The 22,587-nt window shown below is 55.3% G+C and overlaps 1 protein-coding gene across 3 annotated transcripts in view; it reads left to right on the top strand.

Moving 5' to 3' along the window:
• The window catches only part of jarid2b (jumonji and AT-rich interaction domain containing 2b), a 60,193-nt gene that overhangs the window by 16,443 nt on the left and 21,163 nt on the right, over positions 1–22,587 (top strand). For all 3 annotated transcript variants that reach the window (XM_023811978.2, XM_072705384.1, XM_072705385.1), the window contains exons 2-3: positions 15,128–15,266; positions 17,382–17,508. In XM_023811978.2, the coding sequence (XP_023667746.2) occupies positions 15,128–15,266; positions 17,382–17,508 (266 nt within the window). The remainder of the gene's footprint in view (positions 1–15,127; positions 15,267–17,381; positions 17,509–22,587) is intronic.

The raw sequence follows: 22,587 nt of genomic DNA, 5'->3' as shown, positions 1-22,587 counted from the left end.
GATGCTTTAGCCGAGTTTGCTGGGTGTTAATGTCACCGGCCCTGTGTCCCCCTTAATTACAGGGGACAGTGAGGACCCCCTCTCCACCCAGGGCTGCGTGTGGGATACTCTGGTGCCCCCCTGGTGTGTAATTGTGGCCAAAATGCGACACAACATTCGGAAGGAAGTGTTTCCCTTTGATGTGCAGGATGTGATGTTGATTATGTGTGGTGAAACAAGCCCCGCCTCTTTCCTGGTCCCTTCAGTGTGGCGCTGCCGCAGGGTGCTGGCAGACGAGCCTGCCCGGGCTGTTAGACGGACGGATCCTGTCAGGCGTGTGAGTCACGTCTGGCCGTGCGTGCGGCATCACTGCGCGGCATCACTGCGTGGCGTGAGGGCGACCGCTTGGTCTGGAAAAGCCTCACAAATGGCTCCTTGGGGAAGAACCTCCTCAAAGGTTCCTACCAGGAACTAGGCGAGTCTAGGGCAGGTCTTTCCTTGACGGAATTGTGCCATTTGTGCCCCCGCTGGTACCCGCCACAACCAGAAAATCCGGGGGGGGGGCCTAGGACAGAATGAAATCTCGCATCCCAGTTTTTGCTCATCATGGGGGAAATGCTGAATTGTTATTGCCGTGATGAGGTTGAGGTTGGTGTTGTGGTTTAAGCTGTCATCCCCCGGGTCTGGTTTGGGGGGGGGGGGGGGGGGGGTTACTCCAATGAGACTAATCTCTGAAGAACAACAGCTTGGCAGGAGAAATGTCACTGGCTAATGGCGGCAGGCAGGGGAAGTAGGAAATGATGACAGCGGTCAGGCGGCTGACGGGAACATGCGGCACTGGCAGAGACGGGAGCGTGTCGGGCATCTCTGTGCGGCTGCTCACGTACAGGAACCCACCCCCCCGCCCCATAAAGGGGAACTGCAGCTGCCTGACGCCATTTTTTTTTATTTTATTTAAGTTGTGGTTGAGGGTAGTTGACATGCTGCCAGAGTGCTGGGTTAGCATTTAGCGGCTGATGGAGGTCGGCCTGACGTGGCCGGGCCGCGGTGGCTAGCTAACTCACGCCAGGCCTATGGAGGCGTGCCGCTGCCAGAAGAGTCACACCGGCCGCTGCTCTCTTGGCTTGGCGGTATGGCGGGACCTTGGACCAGCAGACCGGGGCCGGAATCGGCTCGTCTTCCCGCTTCGGAACAGATGGGCCCGCAGCGGCGAATCGGTGTGACATCATCGGGGGGTGGGATGGCATATAAGGATGTGAAAGCTTGAATAAGTGTTTGTGGCCAGACTTTGTTAATTATGGAGGATGGTTGTGTTTGCAGCTTTTGGCGGTCGTTCTCGGACCCTCAGGAGTGTGAATGGCTGCTGTGTGACACGCCGGCCCTCCCCCTAGCTCCCGGTCACTTCCTGAAGCCCCTGGCTGAGGGGCCATTGCCCTGAGCTCTTCGGGGGGGACATGAGGGACGCCTTTTGTAGACCTGAGGCATCTCCTGGCCTTAATTTGGCCACCCTGAGTCAGGTTTGGGTTTGCCCCTTCTTTAACATGGCTTCAAAAACAGGGTGTTTTAAACCTTCTCAGACCAGGAACCACCGAAGGAGAACAGGCCAGAGCTTGGGTGATGTGTGGTCTTGTAAATAACTTGGGGGGGGGGGGGGAGTGGTTTCCCTTTTTCACCCTGGGGATGGTGCTGGGGAGGAAACACATTTGAAATTCTGTTGAAGTTCCCTTTGCTGGGAGGGTGAGCATGACATGACAGCGCAGAGCAAGCGGGGAGGTCGGCAGGACATTTCTTCATGTTTTATGGCGTTTTTGCGGATCCCTGCTTCAAGAAATGGGACTTGGCAGCTCTGGATAAGAATGACCTCTCAGTGAGGCTTATTTCTGCTATGTCGTTATCCCTACATGTGTGTTTCATTGTCATTGGGCCCCATGTGACCTTTGACCCCGGGGAGCCTGCGAGCGTGCTCAGTAAGCTGTGCCAGTGACTCGTCTCGCGTTGGCGGCCGTCAGGACTCCCGGCCGGTCCCTCTGCCCGGTAGCATCTGTGCTCTGACTCAGAGCTGCCTGCTGTCTCACTACAAGGGTGGGGGGAGAGGGACGTGAGTCGACCCGTACTCCTGGGGGGGGGGGGGGGAGGGCTGAAGCATGCTGTGCTAAGGGGGGGCTCGCAAATCACAGGCAACCATGTATTCAGGCTCCGTGATGGTTTTCTGCCAGGGCTGAGCTCTGCGGTGTTTCCAAATGCCCCCCCCCCCCCCCCACTGACAGGGCCTGTGCTTTTGGCCTATAAATCTCCTCCTGCCTGTGCTGCCTTGTAGCCCCCGTGTCTGCGCTGGCCCCCGGTGTCTGCGCTGGCCCCCGGTGTCTGCGCTGGCCCCCGGTGTCTGCGCTGGCCCCCCGTGTCTGCGCTGGCCCCCCGTGTCTGCGCTGGCCCCCATGTCCGCTAAGCAGTGCATCTCAGACGCTTTCATTCATTTTCCCGAGGCTGGCTCATTGTTTTGCGCCCCCCCCCCCCCTTGGTGCGCCAGCTGTTTCACAGCTCTGAACGTCAGCATGCATGCCCCCCTCCCGCTCGCTCTACCCCTTGAACGACCCCCCCCCCCCATGTTATTTAAGAACATATGTGCACGGCTGCAGTTAACAGGGCCTCTTCCAAAACAACCACTTGTGGATGTAGCGTCACCAGAATGGATCCCAGCTGCTGGCTCCACGGAAGGTCCCGGAAGGGGCACGGACGCCAAGAGAACTCGTGTGACTCGCACGGATTGTGCCCTACGGGGCTGACTCGGCGATCCCCTGCCGTGGTGCCTGGGATGACCCCACGTTGAGCCATTCGGTGATGTTACACACAGCTCTCAGGGGTGATGTCACCTACACGTTGGTCTTTGAACGCAAGCCTTGAATCGTTTCTGTGAAATCCTTAAGAGTGTGCTCGGCCCATCAAGCCATTGTTCCATGACTGGACCCCTCCCTCTGTGCTAGTGAAGTACCCCACTGACTCCAGCTATTCCTCGTCTTCCTGGGCTTGTGATGTTCGTCGTGGGGGTCCTGTGGCCTGTGAGTTAAGGCTGGCTTGGATCATCTCTCCTTGTTATGGGTTTACACTCATGTTTTCATAGGCCAGTCCATGCCCTGCTTGCTTTTGATTGGAGTCTGCCTCAGAGGCTCACTCCTGTGATTGGTCAACAAGCGAAATTCCCTGTGCTATAATGTACTTGAAGTACCAAAGGTTAGGTACTCGATGCGGTGGGGAAGTGCCCTTTTACAGAGAATGCAGAAGTATGGAAAAGCGCTTGTTTTGATCCATCTGATGTAATACAATGCAGAAGAACCGTTGTAATTTGAAATTACATCACATAGAGTTGTGAATCGAGATTTTTTTTTTTTTATTCATTTTTTTTTTTAAACAATTAATTGTGCAGCCCTACTCTGGGGGGGGGCTAAAATGTATTACGACTGACACATCACGCAGCTTTATTACAAAAGCTCCAGTACGGATGCTGGGCCACAGCTCGGACCAGCATTCCCTCATCTGGGAAATCTTTTATCATTTAAAGATGCTACTATGTTTGTTTAATCTGATTATTTCAATTTGAAGATTGTGACATTTCGAGAAGGTGGACGACACTGAGGAGTTACTAGCAGAAGCGTGACCTTTGCGAGCTCTTTGTTCGTTATACACCTGTCTGTATTTATGTGTGTGTGTTTGTCTGTATTTGTCTGTCTGTGTGTGTCTGTGTGTGTCTGTATTTATGTGTGTGTGTGTGTCTGTATTTGTCTGTATTTGTCTGTCTGTGTGTGTCTGTGTGTGTGTGTGTCTGTATTTGTGTCTGTCTGTATCTCTCTGTCTCTGTCTGTATTTGTGTCTGTCTGTCTGTATTTGTGTCTGTGTCTGTCTGTCTGTCTGTATTTGTGTCTGTCTGTCTGTATTTGTGTCTGTGTCTGTCTGTCTGTCTGTATTTGTGTCTGTGTCTGTCTGTCTGTCTGTATTTGTGTCTGTATTTGTGTCTGTCTGTCTGTCTGTATTTGTGTCTGTATTTGTGCCTGTGTCTGTCTGTATTTGTGTCTGTATTTGTGTCTGTGTCTGTCTGTCTGTATTTGTGTCTGTATTTGTCGGTGTCTGTGTGTGTCTGTCTGTATTTGTCGGTGTCTGTGTGTGTCTGTCTGTATTTGTCGGTGTGTTCGCATGTCTGTGTTCTCCACCTCCCCGCCCCTCCTCACGTCTCCTTACATAGGAACACGCTGTCTGTCTGTAGTCAGACTGGTTTCTCTACTGTCCTCACAGATCGTGGATCAACACCCTGAATCCGCGCCCCCCCATGTCAGCTCGTTAGAGGCTGGCCCTTCATTCATGCACCCACCCCCCCTGTTAAGAGACTGCTGTTGTTTAACCTTCTCCGGCATCCCAGATCACCCCCCTCCACCAATGTGCTATTCTATCAGGCAGGGAAGTGTAAGGATCATCCCTGGCTTGCTGTGCATTCTGGGTAAATGCAATATTTAGCTAGATAAAATGGGCCGGCAATGGCTAGTCACATTTATGGCGACTGGTCAGTCACATGAGACACCCGCGGAAACGACTCATCAGCACCTGAATGATCTAAAGATTGAAACGTAAAACATTTTATTTCATAGGCCGAACAGCGGATGGGGAACGATGTCAGATATGTTGGCATATTTTCATTGCAGACTGCCAATTTATGGGGGCGGGAGTTAAAAATAACCTAAGATTTTAAATGAGGTTGCGTTTACATGCCATCTGCTATCAGGCATAGTGTGTTGTGGTTGGATACGACTGGGGTCAATTAGGTTCGTCACAGTGGGGACCTGAGCAGTGTGGGGTGATTTAGAATTATGTGTTTGTGTGTGTTTGTGTCTGTAATCTGAATGGCGAATGTCTAGGTACATAGAAAATGTTGTGTAAGCTGCATTGGATGGGTTTTCATGACAATGCTTTGCCTCAGAGGATTCTGGGAAGGCTGGCGGGGTCAGGCGCGCTTGCATTACCCACCCACGGGCTGAACCACATCAGGCCATCTTGCTGCAGTGTCCACTCTGGCCCTGGGATATTGCCCTGGATCACAGGCCTCTTTCCATGTGTTCTGCGTCTGGGAGACACAAAGACTGGTGACCTGAGAAGTGTGCTCCCCCCTCCTCTGTCACTGGTGATGCCCCCAGCTGCTCATATCCCTGGGGAGTTGGGGGACCAGAGTCCACACTGGGAGGGTTTGAAACCTCAGCATGCTGAGGCCACCTGCCTGCATGTCTCTGCGTGGGGAGGGGCTCAGTGAAGCAGGAGGCAGCTGTTTGACGTGACAGAGCGCCTCCTGCTGGTCGCTCATGCTTAGGACATTAACTGTGACTGGCTCCGCTTCCTCTCCCCATGCCTGTTGGGTGTACAGAATTCTTCTGCAGGTTTTGTTTTTGGGAGCTTGTTTTGTGACTTTGAGATCAGGCGGGTGGGGGCTCTGGTTCAGGCTGCCGGCCCCTGATTTGTCTGAGCAGCAGAGGCTTGTTTGACTTGTAAATGGCCTGTGAAAGGTAGCCTGTTAGCAGGGCTCGAACTGGGCTCCCGTGGCTGTCTCTCAGCGTGTCACTTCCTGCAGATGCGGCGGGGTGGGGGCAGAAGGAAGCGCTGGCCCGGCCCTGTCACGCCACCCCTCCTCATCACGCCCCCTCCCCCACCCCGGCCGCTGGTGCTGTCAGTGATGGATGAAGATTTTGTTTGAGCTATAAAAGTCCCGAAGGTGTGCTGGGGGGGGGCACAGCCTCAGGCAGCTCAGAGAAGGCTGGCGGTGCTCTGAGCTGTCGGTCGGTGGGGGGGGGGGGGGGGTTTGCACTAAATATCACAGGTCCTGAGGCTGCATGCCGGACAAATTGCCCGTCCGGGACCCTGGCCGCCGATCCGGTGGCGCTGTACCATTCCTGCGCTTCTCAAGCCAGTGGTTCTGATCCGACGGGTCGAAGGCTGTGTGGCCCTGAGCTCAGACGAGTTGGCTGGATTGGCGAGTTGCTGACAGTGGCTGCTTTGGAGGGAGGTGATTGGCGCGGTTGGGGCTCGCTGCTCTGACAGATCGTCGGAACAACACGTACCATTCCGCCCTCCCCCCCCCTTTTTTTTTTTTGGGGCTGGGCTGCCTCATTTGGCAGGAGGAGCTCACACTGTGTTCTGTGTGAAATTGGATGGTGAGGAGAACAGAGGTGGCCGACAGTGGCTCGGGGGGGAGGGGGTGACAGAGAGAGAGATGAGTGTGCCCCCCCCCCTGCTGGGGGCATGTTTAGGACTCAGCACACAGATACATGGTTCGACCATGAGGAGCAGTTCAAACACGTCTCTCTATGTGAATGCTGCCTGTCTGCTGCCTTTGCATGGGCTATGCTCTCAGAATCGCAGGAATGACAGCCTTTACCTTTTATTAAAATGGGGGGGGGGGTCAGATGCTTAGAGTGACTGATTTTGAATAGTTTTGTTTTATGACCCCTTGGTCTCTCCGCGCCTGGGTGTAGCCTGGGTGTAGTTCAGTTTGGCTATGGTGACTTGGGGGTTTGACCCCCCCCTGCCATTACCAGGGATGGAGGCACTGACTGGTGGCAAGGGAGGTGTTTAGGGGCCATGAGGCTGGGTGGGTGGATCTTTTGTTGGCATTTGTCATACAAAAGGAACCTTTATTTGGGTGGGGGCAGGTTGGACTCGGGGGAGTTGGCTGGTGGGTGGTGATTGACGGACTCTTTGAGCGAACCCACTCAACCTTCGCGGGTTGCGTATGGTATGACCCCACCCCCACCCACCCGCTGGGCCCACCTGCTCTCCCTGACCCCTGGCGCCCCCTATGGACCACCCTTCCCATCTTTACTCTTCATTTCCCCCTGGATCGTCTGGTGAGATGTCATGGCTAGTGACGATTGCCCGCATTAATGCCCCTTACAGCAATGGTGGCCTCGCTCCATCTCGCCCTTTCTCAGTCGCGGATCAGCGCGCCCGCCGGCTGGCTATACTGCCCCCTGCTGGCGGGGGCTCGTCACCGGGAGCGTGTGCGAGAGCCACACCCTGCAGTAATGACAACGGCCTCCGCCGGCTTGTTCCTCATCAATGTTTAACGACCCTGGAAACAGATTCAGCTCTGAGTGCGATACGGGGGGGGGCGGTGCAGCCCGTTAAGCGTGACTCCGTGTGCATGTGCCCGTGAGGCACGGCGTGTTGCGTGACGGTTTATGGCGTCATGTTTATATGCCTTTTTATATGGCTTTATTGGGCTTTAAAGGGCCCAGCTGAAAGGCGTCTGCTTCTGCGCGATGGGGGGAGCGCGTGTCCCATTACGGCATCCTGCCTGAGTGCTCCGCAGGCTTCGGGAAAGTTGCATAGTCGGCCATTGATGCTTCTGAAAGGGAGGGGGGGCCAGAAAGGGGCCCCAGCCTCCCCTGGCAAGCTGCAGACCTCGTGCTCCTCCGGGAATTTACCGGAATCTTAAAGCTCCGAGACCCTGTGTGTGACAGCCGTCCTCCTGGGGATGAAGGCAGATGGTAATACGCCCCCTATGGGGACAATAAAGTATGTATCCATGTGTATCTATATCTAACATGAATTATGTCTCAGGGTGTCTGTCCCCCCAGTTCCTCTCTGTTGACGGACAGCCACAGAAATGTTAAAAAAAAAATCATTACAGGAGCAGGGCTGTAAGGCAGGGGTGGCCAATCTTATCTGCAAAGGGCTGGTGTGTATGCGGGTTTTCGCTGCAACTCCCTAATTAGATTACTAATTAGAGGACTGATTGGCTGAAGAGTCCTCACACCTGGGTTTGAACAGCTGACCTACAGGTTATCCCAAAAACCCGCACACACACCGGCCCTTTGCGGATCAGATTGGCCACCTCTGCTGTAGAGGAACAGGGATGGGCCCTCGCAGGTCACACTGGAACAGGAAAGTACGGCCACGGGTGTAAATGGAGCTGTAATGTCAGCCTTTTAGGCGGCCTGTGCGTAACGACGCCGATTTGCCCCTGAAAGGCCACTGCAGGCCGTGATGTTGTCAGCCTCGTTATTAACACGGCCGACGGCGTAATTAGGGCTCCGGCCGCTGGCGTGGCGTGTGGCGTCTCCGTCTGAATATAACGTTACGTTTCTATTTCAGGCAGATAATTTGCAGGTTCATGCTCAGTACTCTGTTATTAGGTTAAGAATAGGCCTTCCCTCGGGACCACAGTGACAGTATTTATTACTGTTATTAGTAGCAGCAGTATTATTTTGAAAAAGCATTTTAAATTTTCACCGATGGTGGACATTTTTTTTTGGCCCCTTGATGTGTAATTGACTCAATGTGGTTTGAAGGACATTTGGCCTCCTGGGTGCAGACAGGGACTCCAGTACCCATGATGCATCTTGGCTCTGCAAGCCCCCTTTATCCCTTGTGTGGCTGCAGGTGGGGCAGAAACAGTCGGGGGTCGGGGGGGGGCTCGACTGTCCAGCCCCGGGGGCCCTGTCGGCACAGTCCCTCGCGTGTTAGAGTCTCTGCTCTGCTACAAAGAGGAGCCTCACTCATTTGGACCCCCACCCCCCAGGAAAGAAGAAAAAAAAATGGGGGAAACCAGTGCCTCACAGTCCAGTCAGGCAAAAACAAAGCCGCCCTTTCTCTCCAAGGCCCCCATAAAACCTCAGCTGGTTACAGTATCTTTTCCGTGGAGTCCGTGCTGCGGACCGCGAGGCCGGGGGCACCTGAGGACGGCCGCCATTCCCCGGGGGGGCACAGCAACCCTCTTTCCTAACCCCCCGCCCTGAAGTTACGCTTCACCGCTGTGGCCTGTCAGCAGCCTAGAGTATTTGCAGCATCTGCAGGGCGTGAATTCCTCCCAGCGAGCGTGTGCAGCCTATGCGTGTTGACACCCCCACCCTGGGGCTCCTCCCCCTGCTTTTTGCACCTCAGCCCCAGAGGCAATGTGTTGGCCAGTGTGGGATAATTAATGACATTTGGCTGGTTCGGTCCTGTACCTGTCACACCCCACCTACCCCCCCCCATGAGCTGGATCCTGTCTTGTCAAGCCCCGCCTTCCTGCTCATTTTAAATGGCTTCCTGTAATTGTCCCGTCGCTAGACAGGTGCCGGGCTCCTGACCTTCCCACACCCGGAATGTTCTTCCGAGATCACGAGGCAGTGTGGTTTGATGCATGTTGCCTGTTTTGATAAAAACTGAAGGTGACCGTGGCAGTGTGTCTACTATTAAAAACCTGTTTGGGTAAAATTAGCAAGTTTTATTGCCCTTGATGGACTTAGGAATGTGTTTTGGTCTGAAAAACCTTTTTTATTAACAGCACTGATACTTGGCCGTAATAATAAATGGGCAGCCTGCTTATAACTGCCAGCGGGGGGGGGGATGTGCAACCTGCTTATTGCTACCGGGGGAGAGTCACCTTACCTTTTCATATATGTGTCCCCTGCTCTTGGCGCCCGTCCTGCTGGTCACCCCTGTCGCCGAGGTAACATGTCACACTATCCTTATGGGGTTCCACTGCCGAGGAAGGAAAACGCAGATGAGGCGCGAGAAAAGGTTCCACGCTGCATGTACACGGCTCCACAGGTAGGGGCCGACGGAGGGCTTCAGCCTCCACACTGTGCCTTGTATACACACATCCCTGCAGGTAGAGGGTGACCAAAGCCCCCCCATGAGTTCAGGAATCCTCGTGCCATCCTAGTGATGCGTATCATCTGACTGGGCTTTTCCTGCCATGTGACCCGTTCGGTCACCTGGGGCTCCCCCTGCCGACGGCGTGCTGTAAGAAAATGGCGTTTGGTCTTTGCAGAGTGAATGTTGTCTACGTCTCCAGGACAATAATCACATGACCCTAGAGTCGTGATTTGGTGGTGGGGGGGGGGGGTGTTGAATTCTGATCCTGGCAGCTATTTAAAGGGCCGGATCCTGGGGAGGGCGGCTCCCCCTGTCAGCTGCCGTTTTATTCCCACAGGTATGGCCCCGCCCCCATGCCTTTTTTGTTCCGCTTTTGTAAGGTCTGGCTCCGCCCTTAAGTTAGCACCTCCAGCACATTCTATTTGCATGCCTAGCAACCTTCTGTGACCCCTCCCTGCAGGGTGCCCCCCCCCCTGCCCGTGTCACAACCCCAGCCTCACTCTGACCCTCTATCAGCTTTTCTCCTGCCTCCCGATGATGTGACCCGGGGGGGGGTTTGGAAGACCTTCGCTGTTGGCTGTATGGATGACTAAGGTGGCCCACATGTGTCTGAATCTCTGCATAAGGGGGGGGGGGGGGGGTTACAATGGCCCTTTGCGGTCGGGTGTGGGTGGTGCCGTGCCGCTCATGGGGGCGATGAAAACATGTTGCGGTTCCTCCTTTGGAAACGTGACGGGCATGAGGCCCTGGAGCTGCCGCCCCCCCAAGCCTGTCCAGCGAGGCCTTTCTCTGCGATGCAGATGGCATTTAGATACCCGGGGAGGGTGGAATAATGAGGGCAGGGAATCGGCTGCAGCTCCTCCGCCCCTCGCTGATGGGATTCCTGCACGGCTCCACAGCCCCTTTTATAAGCGCTTCACACACTCGGGCCGCCCTGTGCCGATTGGCTGCTTTCGCCCCCTTTTGTTGTATGTGTCCTGTGGACCTCGGACCTCCGGTAGGTCCTGCTTATTTATCGTGTGAGACGTAGAGGAACCTGTCAGAGCCCTTACAATTAGCCCTGGTGGGGCGGGGGTAGGTCCGTCACGCCATCTGCTCTGCCTGCGCTTTGCTGCGTTGGCGAGGAGCAGAGCCGCTGGGCTCCTGCCTCAGCCCCCACCCCTGCGAGGTCAGAGTGCCCATGAGGGGGGGCCTAGCCACCCTCCCTCCAGTCTGGGCCCAAATCAGGTGGGCCGCTGGGGGCCTGTTTTCACCTGGTCTAATAGTTAACTCAGAGTTAGCTGTTTACACTCAGCCTAGGGGGGGGTGCAGTGGTGGGGCCTTTCCAGGAAGCGCCCTTCTGTTGAGGGCATTGGGGGGGGGGGGGGGGGGGGGTTTGACTGCCTCGGTAATCTGACCTCTCAGCCCACAAGTCTGACCCCCGGGGCTCCCTGAGCCAGCATGTTGTTGGGGGCTCTGCTCCATCTGACCGACACTGGGTCCACCGTAGGGTCACCACCTTGGGGCAGCCAATCATCTGCTCACATACATTCCTGCTTTAAGTCATGTGTCCAGATTCAGCCTATCACGTGTCCTGAGTTCCTCCCTTGTCAGCTGTGTTTTAGGGGAATTGTCACAGCCTTGCGTGCACCATGGCCCCCGTTAGGGGATCTGGCTGAATCATTACACCCATTCTGGGGCTCGTCATGTGGATTTTATAAAAATGCTGCCTGTTTTTTGACCCCTCATTTTATTCTGACTGGAGCTGCACTTTGTGCATTGACCTACCCCTCACTGCTCTCAGTGCCGGCATGTGGAAAGGATTTCCGGCAAATTCATCTTGCTGTATTGAGGTCGTGGGGTGTACCTTTAGGGCCATTTCATTACTGTGGGATCATGGCGTAACCCATGCTGGTGCAGCGAGAGGCAGGCGGAGGCAGCGAGAGGCAGGCGGAGGCAGCGAGAGGCAGGCGGAGGCAGCGAGAGGCAGGCGGAGGCAGCGAGAGGCATGGCGAGGCAGCGAGAGGCACGGCGAGGCAGCGAGAGGCAGTGCTCCTTATGTTGGCCAGAGTTGTGGTTTACTGGGCCAGGGGAGGTAGAGTCAGGCTATTATGGGTCGGCGAGTGTTATGTTTTCCCATGGGTGAGTGTTGCTGACCTGCTTTGGGCTTAGCACAGGTGGGTAGGCGGGTGGGGGGGGCCAGGCTGGCCTGATGCCCGCACCAGGGACCCGCTGAGCCAGCTGGAGCGACGGCGATCCCTCTGACCTGGGACCCGCTGGGCTGTTATTCGTTTCTGAGGCTTTTTTTAAAGGGACAGATGACTCCTGGCTGCTGTCCTAGAGCCCCCCCACCCCCCGCCCTGCCGGTCTTCTCGTAAACACCTGGGGTGGTGTGGGGCTCCGCTGGAGTGGCACCGCGGCCCTCAGACAAACAGGGCCGCTCTGAAATGAAGAGCACCGAACATGGAGAGGCTCGACATCCGGGGGCCGGGACCTGCGCGAGGGGGCGGATGGGGGGGGGGGGGGGTCAGGTTTCCCTTTGAACATCACACCCCCTTCAGCTAAGCCTGTTCATTAGAACTCTGGGCTCATGGGTATAAACTGCCAAAAGCGCGCAGACAGCAGCCTTGGCAGACACCATGAACTTCCCGTTCCATTAGCCCCCAGACCTGTCACCCGACCCCCCTCCCTGAGTGAGGAGTGACTGGGAAGGTGGAGCTGCCAGGTCTGTGTCACCTCTTAAACCGGAATGCTGACCCTCCCCCAATGCCCGCGTGGGGGCTTGCTTGCCCCTCCCGGAGAGCAGTGGAAGGCAGTGGCCCTGGGAGCAGGAAGGGTCCCTCTGACACACGGCCGCCCCTCTTTGCTGGTGAGATCCAGTCAGCTATAAATAGAGCCGGCCGTGTGAATCTGCACTCGTTTGTTTACAGACAGTCCTTTCTGAATGCTCCACTGCCCCCCCCCCCTCCCCCCTCACCAAATCCATTCTGATGCGTCTTTGTTGGATTCCCCTCCTGCTTGATTGCGACGCGTAAGAGGGGGTGCCGTTTGTTGTCCCCCGCAATCAGCCGTCCTTCCTGTTCGTTTTTGACAGAGCGACTGGTCTGACCCAGCGCTGTATTCACCCTCCCTCAGTTCAATCGGGACATTTTTCCAGTACGTGATCCTGGGGGGTGTTCCTGTTTTGGACCTGGTCTCCCAGATCGGGGGGTGGGGAATGCCCCCAGGTCCCATACATGTTTCTGTGGCAGTAATCACCCATGTTGGGGGGTGGCAGTGGCTGTCGGATGCCACACTGTTGTCAACCTCAGCAGGGCAGATGGGGCTGTGAGCGGCAGGGCTGTGATTGTGAAGACAGGCCTTTAGAGAGGGCGGCGTTACATCGTGGGGGGGGCTGTCTGCGATCTGTTCGCTCGGGAGAGTGTAAGCGTCTGATATTGTTTTAATTTTTTTCTGAGACTTTTTAGAGTAATTAATCCCCCCCCCCCCACAATTGCAGCTGTACTTACCTGGGTTATATGTAACTGATTAAATTCCTCAGTGCAGCTGTGGTGTGGAATGCCATCTGCTTCTGTGTTTAATACACGCCTGTTCCCACAGAAACATGCCGGAGAAGTTACTGAGTTTAGTTTAAAAATCCAGCTTCGGCTGCGTTAATATTGGCTGATTCCATACAAACGTGTTCAGGCACCCATGCTGTTCCCTGAACTCTGTATGTCTCTGACCTCGGACGGTTCTGAGGCAGGAGCATGATTGGCCAGTGTCCTTTTTTTTGGGGGGGGGGCGTGCCTCTGAGGGGCCGTCCTGACAGTGGTTTGGCGGACAGTGTGCGATCGCGGCCCCGCTGCTCTCGTTTTTTTGGCCCTTGTGCATTTTGAATTGCCGGGGTTTGTGCGGAGTTTGTCCCAAGCTGGCCCCCGTTTGCTGTGGCCCCCGTTTGCTCGCCTGACCTGTGTTTAAGGGGGGGCTTGGACTTGTTTCATAATCACCTGGTAATGCCTTTCACGGTGCCTTTTAAGTGCTGCATTTTGTTGGGGGGGGGGGGGGTGTTACCTTGGTCCCCTGCCAAATCCTGAAAGGCTTTTAACTCAACCCCTCCCCCCCCCCCCCCCCCACCAGAGCTGAAATCTCAACCTTTGCTGTGTCAGAGAGCTGCCTTCACGATGGCCTGGCCGGCTGCCAAACTGCGCAGAGAGCGCCCCCTGTCTCTCACCTGGCACCCAGAACCCAGACTCCTCAGACAATGGGCCAGCCGTAACCGCGGCGATGGGCCTCTGATTATTCGGGGGGGGGGGGGGGTTGTGCATGGGCTCCTTCAGCTTTACAGAGTCAGCCTTGCAGGGCTAACATGAAGAAATCGTGCCTGTTTTGAATAAATATATTATAATTATTTTTTGCTTGCCCCCCATGTCTAATGAGGGACTCCTGCGGATTCCTGCCACGTGCTCAGGAAGCGGCTCTGTCAGCCCCCCCCCCCCGCCGACACGCTGCTCACCTGTCAGCTTCCTGTAATGAATGCCCCCCCCCCCCCCCCCATGGCGTCGCTCTGCTTTCGGTGTTTAGGGGAACGGGGGGGGGGGGTTCATCTGTGCCTCTCTGCCCATAATCCTCTGAGGTACTTTAAATGAACATTCAAATTTTATTCAGGGGGTGTTGTTTACCTACGGGACACGCAGGCACCTGCTGGCTGGCGGTTTTCTGGGATGGGGGGGGGTATCTGTCTGTGTGTGTGTGTGGGTCTCCACCGTAGCCCACTTTTTAATTGGCTGTTTAAGGAGGCAAACATGCAGCGTGGGCTGGGGGGGTCGTGGTGTACGACGGGGCTCTCTGGATCAGTGGTGCAGTCTCCCCTGACGGCAGCCGAATCGCGCTTCGAACCGCCCGTGCGTGACTTGACGGCATGCTCTAGCCGCCATTCCCGTACTGGCCTTTAGGGGGCCTCAGCTTTGGTTGCATGGTGGTTTCAGTGGGGTGATGTCATTTGTTTATGTGTTTACTCTGGCTGGTCAGCCATAAACCGCTGCAGGTTCCCTCTAAAACGACTGTAGCGGGTCACGTAAGGTCACCTGCGGCTTTGAATGGGAGCACGCGGTCATATCCGGTCGGAGGCACGTTAGATGTTCAGCAATGTTGCTGGTCGTATACACGTGTGCGTGTGCAGTGCACTGTTCCGGAAGTGTGGTGTGGGTGGGTGTCCATGTTCACCCTTAGGTCATGGGAATGGTGTTCAAAACCTCACAGGTATTTACGTGATGGGTAGCAGGGAGGTTCCATGGAAGGTTCTGGCAGCCAGAGTTGCCCTACTCTATAGTCCTCCCAAGGCGGTATCCCTGGCCAGTCCAGTGTGTTGTTCACATGCTTTCTCTGGCTGTTCTGTGTAGCTGTGTGCAGTCGCAGTGGCGTCTGCTTCGCACGGGTCAAGTGTACATCTGTGCTTGCTGATGGTGATGTGTGAACTTGGAATGTCGCTTGTATGGTAATAGTGATCATGTGACCACTGGTGTGGACGGTGGCTGTATGGTAACCTGTGTTCCTCTGCTGTGCTTTTGTGCAGGACGACAGCGATGGCATTCCCTGGTCAGAGGAGCGAGTGGTGCGCCGAGTCCTCTATCTCTCCCTCAAGGAGTTCAAGAGCTCCCGGAAACGGCAACTCGGGGAGGACGGCATCAGCGATGGAACCAAGGGTGCGAATGGTGAGCTCCCTCTCCCCGAATCAGCGCGACCCAGTCGGGTCCTTCTTAGAGCTACAGCACAGGCTGAGGGGGTCTTGTCTCCAGATGTTCTCGACCTGATTGGTTAGGGCATGGTCATGTGCTGCCAGGACTTCCTGTTGCAGGGGTTTATGGGAACTGTAGGTCAGGTTGGCTATATGATGAGTGTAAGATTTGACCTGCACTGCTGTCAGCAGCCTTTGGATGGGAATGTATCCATCTGTCATCCCACCAGACCAAGTGGAGATATTCCACTGAAGCTGCTCGTCAGATGCCCCTGAATATTAATTTGGTTAAAAATACATAATCTTTGGATACAGTGTGAGAAATGCATAGCCACGTTCGGCTCCAGTCTGGCATTTTAATTGTAAAGCTGACAGCAGCCTGTTTCGTGTTATGTGTATAAACCATTAATGAAACAAGTATTTCAGCTGTTTTTCACTTTTTTGTGTCAGATATGTGATTTGAATGGGCAAAGTGCATTTGATTCATAGGCAGTGGGACGGATAAAAATTTTTTACAGGACAACAGATTTCCGGAACGATGTCGGAAAATGCACCTGAATGTCCGTCAGTGCTGAGAGGCTGCTCACATTAGATAGGCACAATTATTAAGGGCTGGTGATTATTCCACATTAGGGGGGGGGGGGGGCATGTGGTGAGGATGGAAACTGTAAGCGGGGGCACCAGCGTGAACATCAAGAAAGCAGATCTGAGGGTGGTGGGGTGGGGGGGGGGGTGGATATGGTGGATTTGCCTGAGGTGTTGAAATGGGGGCCGTTTGAAGTGACTCTGACGAGGTTCTCTTGGCGCTGGCATCAGTGGGGGGAGCTTCACATGACAGCATCCACCCCCCCCCCCCACTTTCTGTGCTCCATGGAAGTTCCTGGGCAGGGTCACATTTCCTAGAGATGCTCTTTGGGGTGATATTTCAGTTGTCAGGAGGAGCTCCGCTTCTGAGGGAGGCCTGGAGCACGGGGTGTCTCCTTGTCATGGTTCCCAGTAGCTGCTCTTTGGTGTGAAGTGCGAAGGACTCCCTGCAACAGGCTCTGACTCCGGATGGAGTCACTGCATGGAAATGAGCAGTGATGTCATTCCCCCGCCCAGCCGCACCCCTGGAACCTGAGGGGTCACTGTTTCACCTCTGTGATCAGATCAGTGGCCAGAAGCCCCTGCTTCCTGCAGAGACCCCCTCTTCTCCCAGCACAGCTCTTTGGGGCTTTGCTCATGGTGGGGGGAGGGAGGAGGAGGAAGAGGCGGGCGCTGCCGCCATGGCAACGCTGCATATCTGTCTACAGTGAAATGGATGATGATGATGATGATGATGATATCTGCTTGGGCTTCATTACTGGGCCATGTTGGACGTCTGGCCTGCCCCCCCGCCCCCTGGCAGCAGGAGTGAGCGGCACACGCGATCGCCTGACCTCATGCTTCCACACAATGTGCCTCAGTGTGTTTGCAGAGGGCTTTGGCTGAGATGCTGTGTACCAGGGACAGATCTGCCCCAGGGCAGCTGTACGGGGTGGGGGTGTGTATGAGAGCCACTGTGCTCATGCCTCCCTGTAGCCACCTAAAGCAGTGCTTCCCAATCCGTGGTCAGTCCACGTTTTTGCTTCCTCCCAGCTTCCAATTGTCAGGGAGCTCCGAGCAAAACGTGGACTGGCTGTGGGTCGCAGATTGGGAAACGCTGATCTAAAGTTTCTATATCCTTAATTTGTATGTGAGGATGTTGACTGAGCAAGAGCGTGTGTGATCCTTAAATTGCTCCAGTGGGGGGCGTTGTCTCAGTGTGGGGTGGCTCATTGGATGTATCCTGCTGGCTGTGTGTGTGTGCGTGTGTGTGTGTGTGTGTGTGTGTGTGTGTGTGTGTGTGTGTGTGTGGGGAATGGAACGTGGCCGTCTCTCTGGTGTCTGATGGTGTAGCGCGTGGAGACCCTGGTGAATGCTGGGAAAAACTATTTGTGGGTCTGTCATATGTCACATGACTCGGCGTGTCCTAATCCCCATCCCTCTCTGTGCCGTAATTAGAAATGAGGCCGTTTGTTACTCCATTTTTATTGTTTACCTTAAACGTTCCCCCCCCCCTACACACACACAGGCTCGTTGGCGATTGGTCAGCTGAATGGCTCGGGGTCCAAAGGCCTGGCTAAGGAGGGCGGCCGGGGTTCGACTCAGAGCACAGATGGCGGCAGTGACTACTCGGAGGACGGCCCAGTCAAGAAGAGGTGAGTCACCTGCAGAACCGGCGGCTACTATTGCACCACAGGGCTGTCAGGTGGACCAATGAGAACTGCGCTAGGCTGTATGTCAACCGTAAATGCTGAGTAAGACACAAAATGTGACCTTTTTAATCCTGACACATAGGTGGTAAGTTAAAAAGCAGATTTGCTTGACTTGCTTGTCAGCACAGCAGAGGCGATTGTGTAAAATGTGGAACAGATCTGGGGGCTGCGTCAGTGTGGACGGGAAGGCATATTCAGGGTGGCCCTGCAACTCCTTGTACCACGGTAGATGCGGCGTTTTACTAGTCAATTGCTCCTCATACCACGGTAAATGCACCGTTTTACAGCGTCTGGTTCCCTTCATACCAGGTACTTTATTAAAATCAGGGCAAAGACAGAGTGCGGCGTCCTGGGCTCTGAAGTGGGCGGTTCTGAAAGATTACCCAAGATCCCCTGCTGCTTCCTAATCAGCAAGGGCTCCTCCTCCCCTCCCCTCTGCTGGATGTGACTTCCTGTCTGCCTCTGAGCAGCGTGTCCCCCTCCCTGCCAAGCAAGGCACGCATTTATCTTTGTAATGGCACCAATCAATGAGGCCGGTAGCTGCATTTGTATGACCATTAACCCCCCCCCCCCTCCATATTAATTATACCGATTAGCTAGCTCTGTGCCTGGCTTCCCGCTGATATGGGATGGGGGGGTCTCTGGCGTCCTTCCTGTCAGATAAGATGTGCATCCCCTTCCCCGTCTAGCTGGGAGGAATTGGCCTGTTTACAGTAGCAGCCTGGGTAAGCGGCCATGTGGACCGTTTGCATGTGAAGCCACGCTGTCCATCACGCTGCCCTTTGCTATGGGAGCCTCTTTATCTGTGGTCAGGAAAGCGAAATTAAATGATGAGCGTCACGGCCGTGACCTTGACCTGTCGCCGCCATGTTTTGCTCAGGTCTTCTGCTTTGATGGCCTGTGATGCTCCAATCTCACGGTCCTTGGTGCTGAAATCCCACCTGCCGTCTCCGCCGCCCGTCTCTCGCTTTCTCTTCCCAGTGCTGTTTCTCACTGGGGCAGGATAGATGCCCCTCCCCCAGCAGCGGGGGCCTCTCAGGCATGCGGCTTTGTAAAAGCACACAGGGCCTGACGCTGTCGCTCCTCAGCCCCGGATTAAAAACGCGGCCGCCGCACGGGAACGGAGAGGAGGGAGAGACGCGAAATCCCCACATCAAAGGTTGCCTTTAATCCGCGGCTGACTGGGCGCCGCCTCCAGCAGATGTCCGCTTCGCTTGGCCCCGATCTCGGGCTTCTGACGTCGGGTCGCCTGTGATCCGCTTGGAAAGCCCCACGCTCACACTGGCCCGCTTTCCAGAAGGACCCGTGGGGTGCGCACCTGTCGCCGGCGTACCTGTCACCGCGAGCTGCTCTGCGGCCAGTCAGTGTGAGGCGGGGGAGGGCAGCAGATGTGGCCGTTAAGGAAAGGCCTGCTGTCCCGTGGTGTCTGAAAGGGCCGGAGCAGTGCAGGTGAGCGCCCACCTTCCACTGCCCCGCCCACCTTCCACTGCCCCGCCCACCTTCCACTGCCCCGCCCACCTTCCACTGCCCCGCCCCTTTTAATGAGTAGTGGGAGTCAGGCAGCCTTACCTTTGGCAGTCATGAGGAGGGGGCAGGGGTAGCTCAGTAGCACCACAGGGAGAGGCATTACAGGTACCTCAGCGTTCTGATCCAGGTGGTCTGCTCCTAAAGCTAGGAAGAGGCTGTTTGAGGACAAGGGGCGGAGTCTTTAAGGGGGCGGGGCTATGAGCCATGTTCATCTGGGCTGTGAACGTACTGCGCTGGCATTTCACTTGGGGAAGGAGCCATAAACAGCTGCAGTGCTTCCAAGGTGTGATGAGACATGGCTGAGCCCGCTGTACTGGCGGAGCGAGCGGCACGTTAGTCGCAATGGAATCGGCTGGACAGCGTGCTAAGTCAGTCTCACCGCCTTGGGCTGCTGAGGAACGCTGCTGCTGATTGAGGGAGGAGAGGCACGTTAGCGAAGCCTGGTGTAATTAGGCCTCGTTTTCTGTGCGGCCTGCATTCACCCTGACATTGTGCTGTTTCCAGAAAGATCCACCTGGACATCTTGGGTGATGGGGAGGTCGAATGTGACCTATCCAAATGCTCGGGGTTTAGTTCGTGGCAGTTCTGTTGGAATGCCTGTCCCTTTAAGGGCGCCGGTATGTCGCCGATCTGAGATCAGTCTTTCAAGTGCCCCCTCGGGAGGCCCAGGAGGGGCGGATGATGACGACGATGCTGATAAAGGGCTCCTTCAACCAGAACAACAGTATATTTTGTTAAGCGTAGAGTCGTGATCCCAGCTTCTGATCGCTGGCTTAACGTCGCGTCTCATGCCCCCATACTCTAACGTTTGTGAGGCATGTGCCTCGTATCGAATATCGCCATGCGGGCTAAAGATACGTCCATGATAACGCTAAGAGAATGGGGCGTCATGCCTGCGTTACCCGCGGATAATGTTCCCGGCTTGGTGTTATCCCGATAAAGCCTCTAACCTACAGCCCTGGCCACGTTTCCAGTTCCTAGCAATTCTGCCCAACCGCAAAACGGCTCCTTGTGAAAGTGAAACGTGTGTGTGTGTGTGTGTGTGTGTGTGCGCACACATACGCCCCTGCATACGTGCGTGTGGCCGTGGCATCGTGTAGCGTGAGAAGCCTCGGTGCAGGAGAGCCTGACTCACAGCGTAAGAATGAGAGCAGCTTCCTGCTGTAGTAGTGACGCCTTGTCCGATTGGGCGGTTAGGTGTGGCATGGCGTAGCTGAGGGCGCCAAAGCTGGTCTCTCTATCGTGACTGAAGCATGCTGTTGGCTCAGAAGGAAGCGAGCACCCTGCGGTTTTATCTAACAAACTGCCTCTCTGTCGTTGCCGCTGCTCGTCCTCCACTGGCGCCCCCTAATGGTGATAATGTGTCAGTGCGGGTCTGGGGGAGTGTGGGTGTATGAGATGCGTTATACTATGTAGCATTATGTGGGTCCCTTTTGAAATATGCCCCCCCCCCTTAATGAAATAGCAGTTAGATTGGATTCAGTTTCATGGTTCCGTAGATGCCATTAACGCAGCCTGGGAGAGCTCCCGTCCGGCTGAACCGTGGGGACCGAACAGTCGGATTTCGGGGGGGAAGGGTGTCATACAGCCCTGGCCTGTCGCTGTGCTTCTTACCTGCCAAGTGGTGGCGCTCTTCAAATGTCCTGTATGTGTGTTTGCTTGTGCTTGGGATTTTTTTCGAGATGGTTGTCAATCCGGTTTAACGGAGAGTGAAAGCTTAAGAAGGATTTCCTCCACGCGTTGTACGCCAACAGTGTGATCATGTGACTGGTGTTTGACAGTGTACACATTACCGGGGGTGTGTCAATATCTCAGATGGACACTAGCGCCCTCCTTTGGTCGTTACTGGCATTTCACGGCTTGGCCTTTGGCTGAGGCACCGGGTCAGTGGTTAGTATGGGACGATCCATCAATACAGACACAAATCAGGCCGCTGTGGGCTGACAGCAGGCAGTAAACACACAGAGTTAAACGAGGCCTTAATCGGTGTGCTTATTAATGTGACTGTCGGACACGTGTCCACAGTGGGCTCTTAAATAACGGATTTATAGAGTTAATCAAATGTTAATGAAACGTTCTTCAGCTAGAACGCATCGTAGTTGGGTACGTCATCTTTCTTTGTTTCGTTCGTATTTAAAAATCAGGTTTCAGCCTTGGAGTCGCTGGTCATGTTTTTTGATGGCGGTAGCAGGGTTTTTACCCCCCCCCCCGCCCCACCAAGCGGCACTGCGTGCCTCGCTGACTGCTCCGGTCTCCGTGCAGATGTGCAGACGTCTCCCACTGGAATCAGCTGGTAGCTGCTGTCGGGAGAGATCATTCGCACCATCTGGCACATCTGGAAGCATTTATTCTGCTGGGTGCTGATTGGGGGGGGGGGGGGGGGCTGCCGTCACATAAGCTGCCCCATTACTCTGTGTCACTGGGGCGAGGACCCCAGATATGCTGTTAATTAAGAGTGCAGTGTCCACCAGCAGGGGGTGCAGTTATACGAGGGACCCTGGGGGCTTTGAAGTGCTCTGTTTGTGTCTGTCTGTCTCTGGGATATGTTTACCAGGTCGCGGGACGTCCAGCCAGGCATCCGGATCATCTGTTTCACCCAGAATTCAATGTGGTTTCATGGCCTGGTACCTCAATCCCCCCCCCCCCTTCCACCACATCAGTGGATGACACACGCAAACATTCACAATTAAACAGCCCTCGGCAGAGGGGGGCCTCTTGACCTCGAGTCAAGCGCTTAGGGACGCGTGCGTGACCGACGTCATTTCGCTTTTTAATCCCGACGTTCCGGACGGTCTGGCACCGCGGGGTCCTCAGTGAGGCCGCTTACCTCGGTCACCTAGCTGCCAGTCAGACATGATTAATTATAGTCGGGGTGGCCACCTATCGCCTGCTTGCTGTGGGGTGTGTTTCAGCGCCAGATGCCTGTCCTTGGCCTCCGTTTGTTTCACCCGGTGGCGGCGGGACCATCTGCATCCAGGCTGCCTGGGCTCCGCACCACAGACACCCCTCTGTATTCGCAGACCTCCTCGCCGCTGCGCTCGCGGGGTCTCAGCCTGACCTGCAGATTAAGAGCCTCCCCCGCTGTTCAGGAATGCCTTTGATGCTGCCCCGACCCCGCACCGGGGTGCGATTAGGGTGTTGCCCCTCATTTGTGGAAGCTCTGTGGACCCGGCGTGTTCTGATCAGTCTAGACCCGTGGGTCTGTACGTGGGTCACCTCCGGCACCTCCTGGAATAGGCCCAGATGCAACGACCTCTTTTCTAGGTCACCATAATTAAATTCAGGTGCAGGAGCAGACTTGCGTTTACTTATGAATGTATAAGCTTAGTAGGGCTGCAGCTGGGAGCTGAGGGCTCAATCCTGTGCATTTCCTGCCTGTTCTCGCGTGGGGAGCAAGCTGAGCCCCTGAGCGACCGCCTTGGATGGTCTCGGAGTGTTTCGTTTGGGTCATGCAGCTCTGGAAAGCATTTCTTTGCTGGGTTTGTGTGTCCGTGC

Source organism: Paramormyrops kingsleyae, chromosome 23, assembly GCF_048594095.1.
Source record: "Paramormyrops kingsleyae isolate MSU_618 chromosome 23, PKINGS_0.4, whole genome shotgun sequence".
Taxonomy (NCBI): Eukaryota; Metazoa; Chordata; class Actinopteri; order Osteoglossiformes; family Mormyridae; genus Paramormyrops; species Paramormyrops kingsleyae.
The sequence above is the reverse complement of the archived record's forward strand: the minus strand, read 5'-3'. Positions and strand labels throughout refer to the sequence as shown.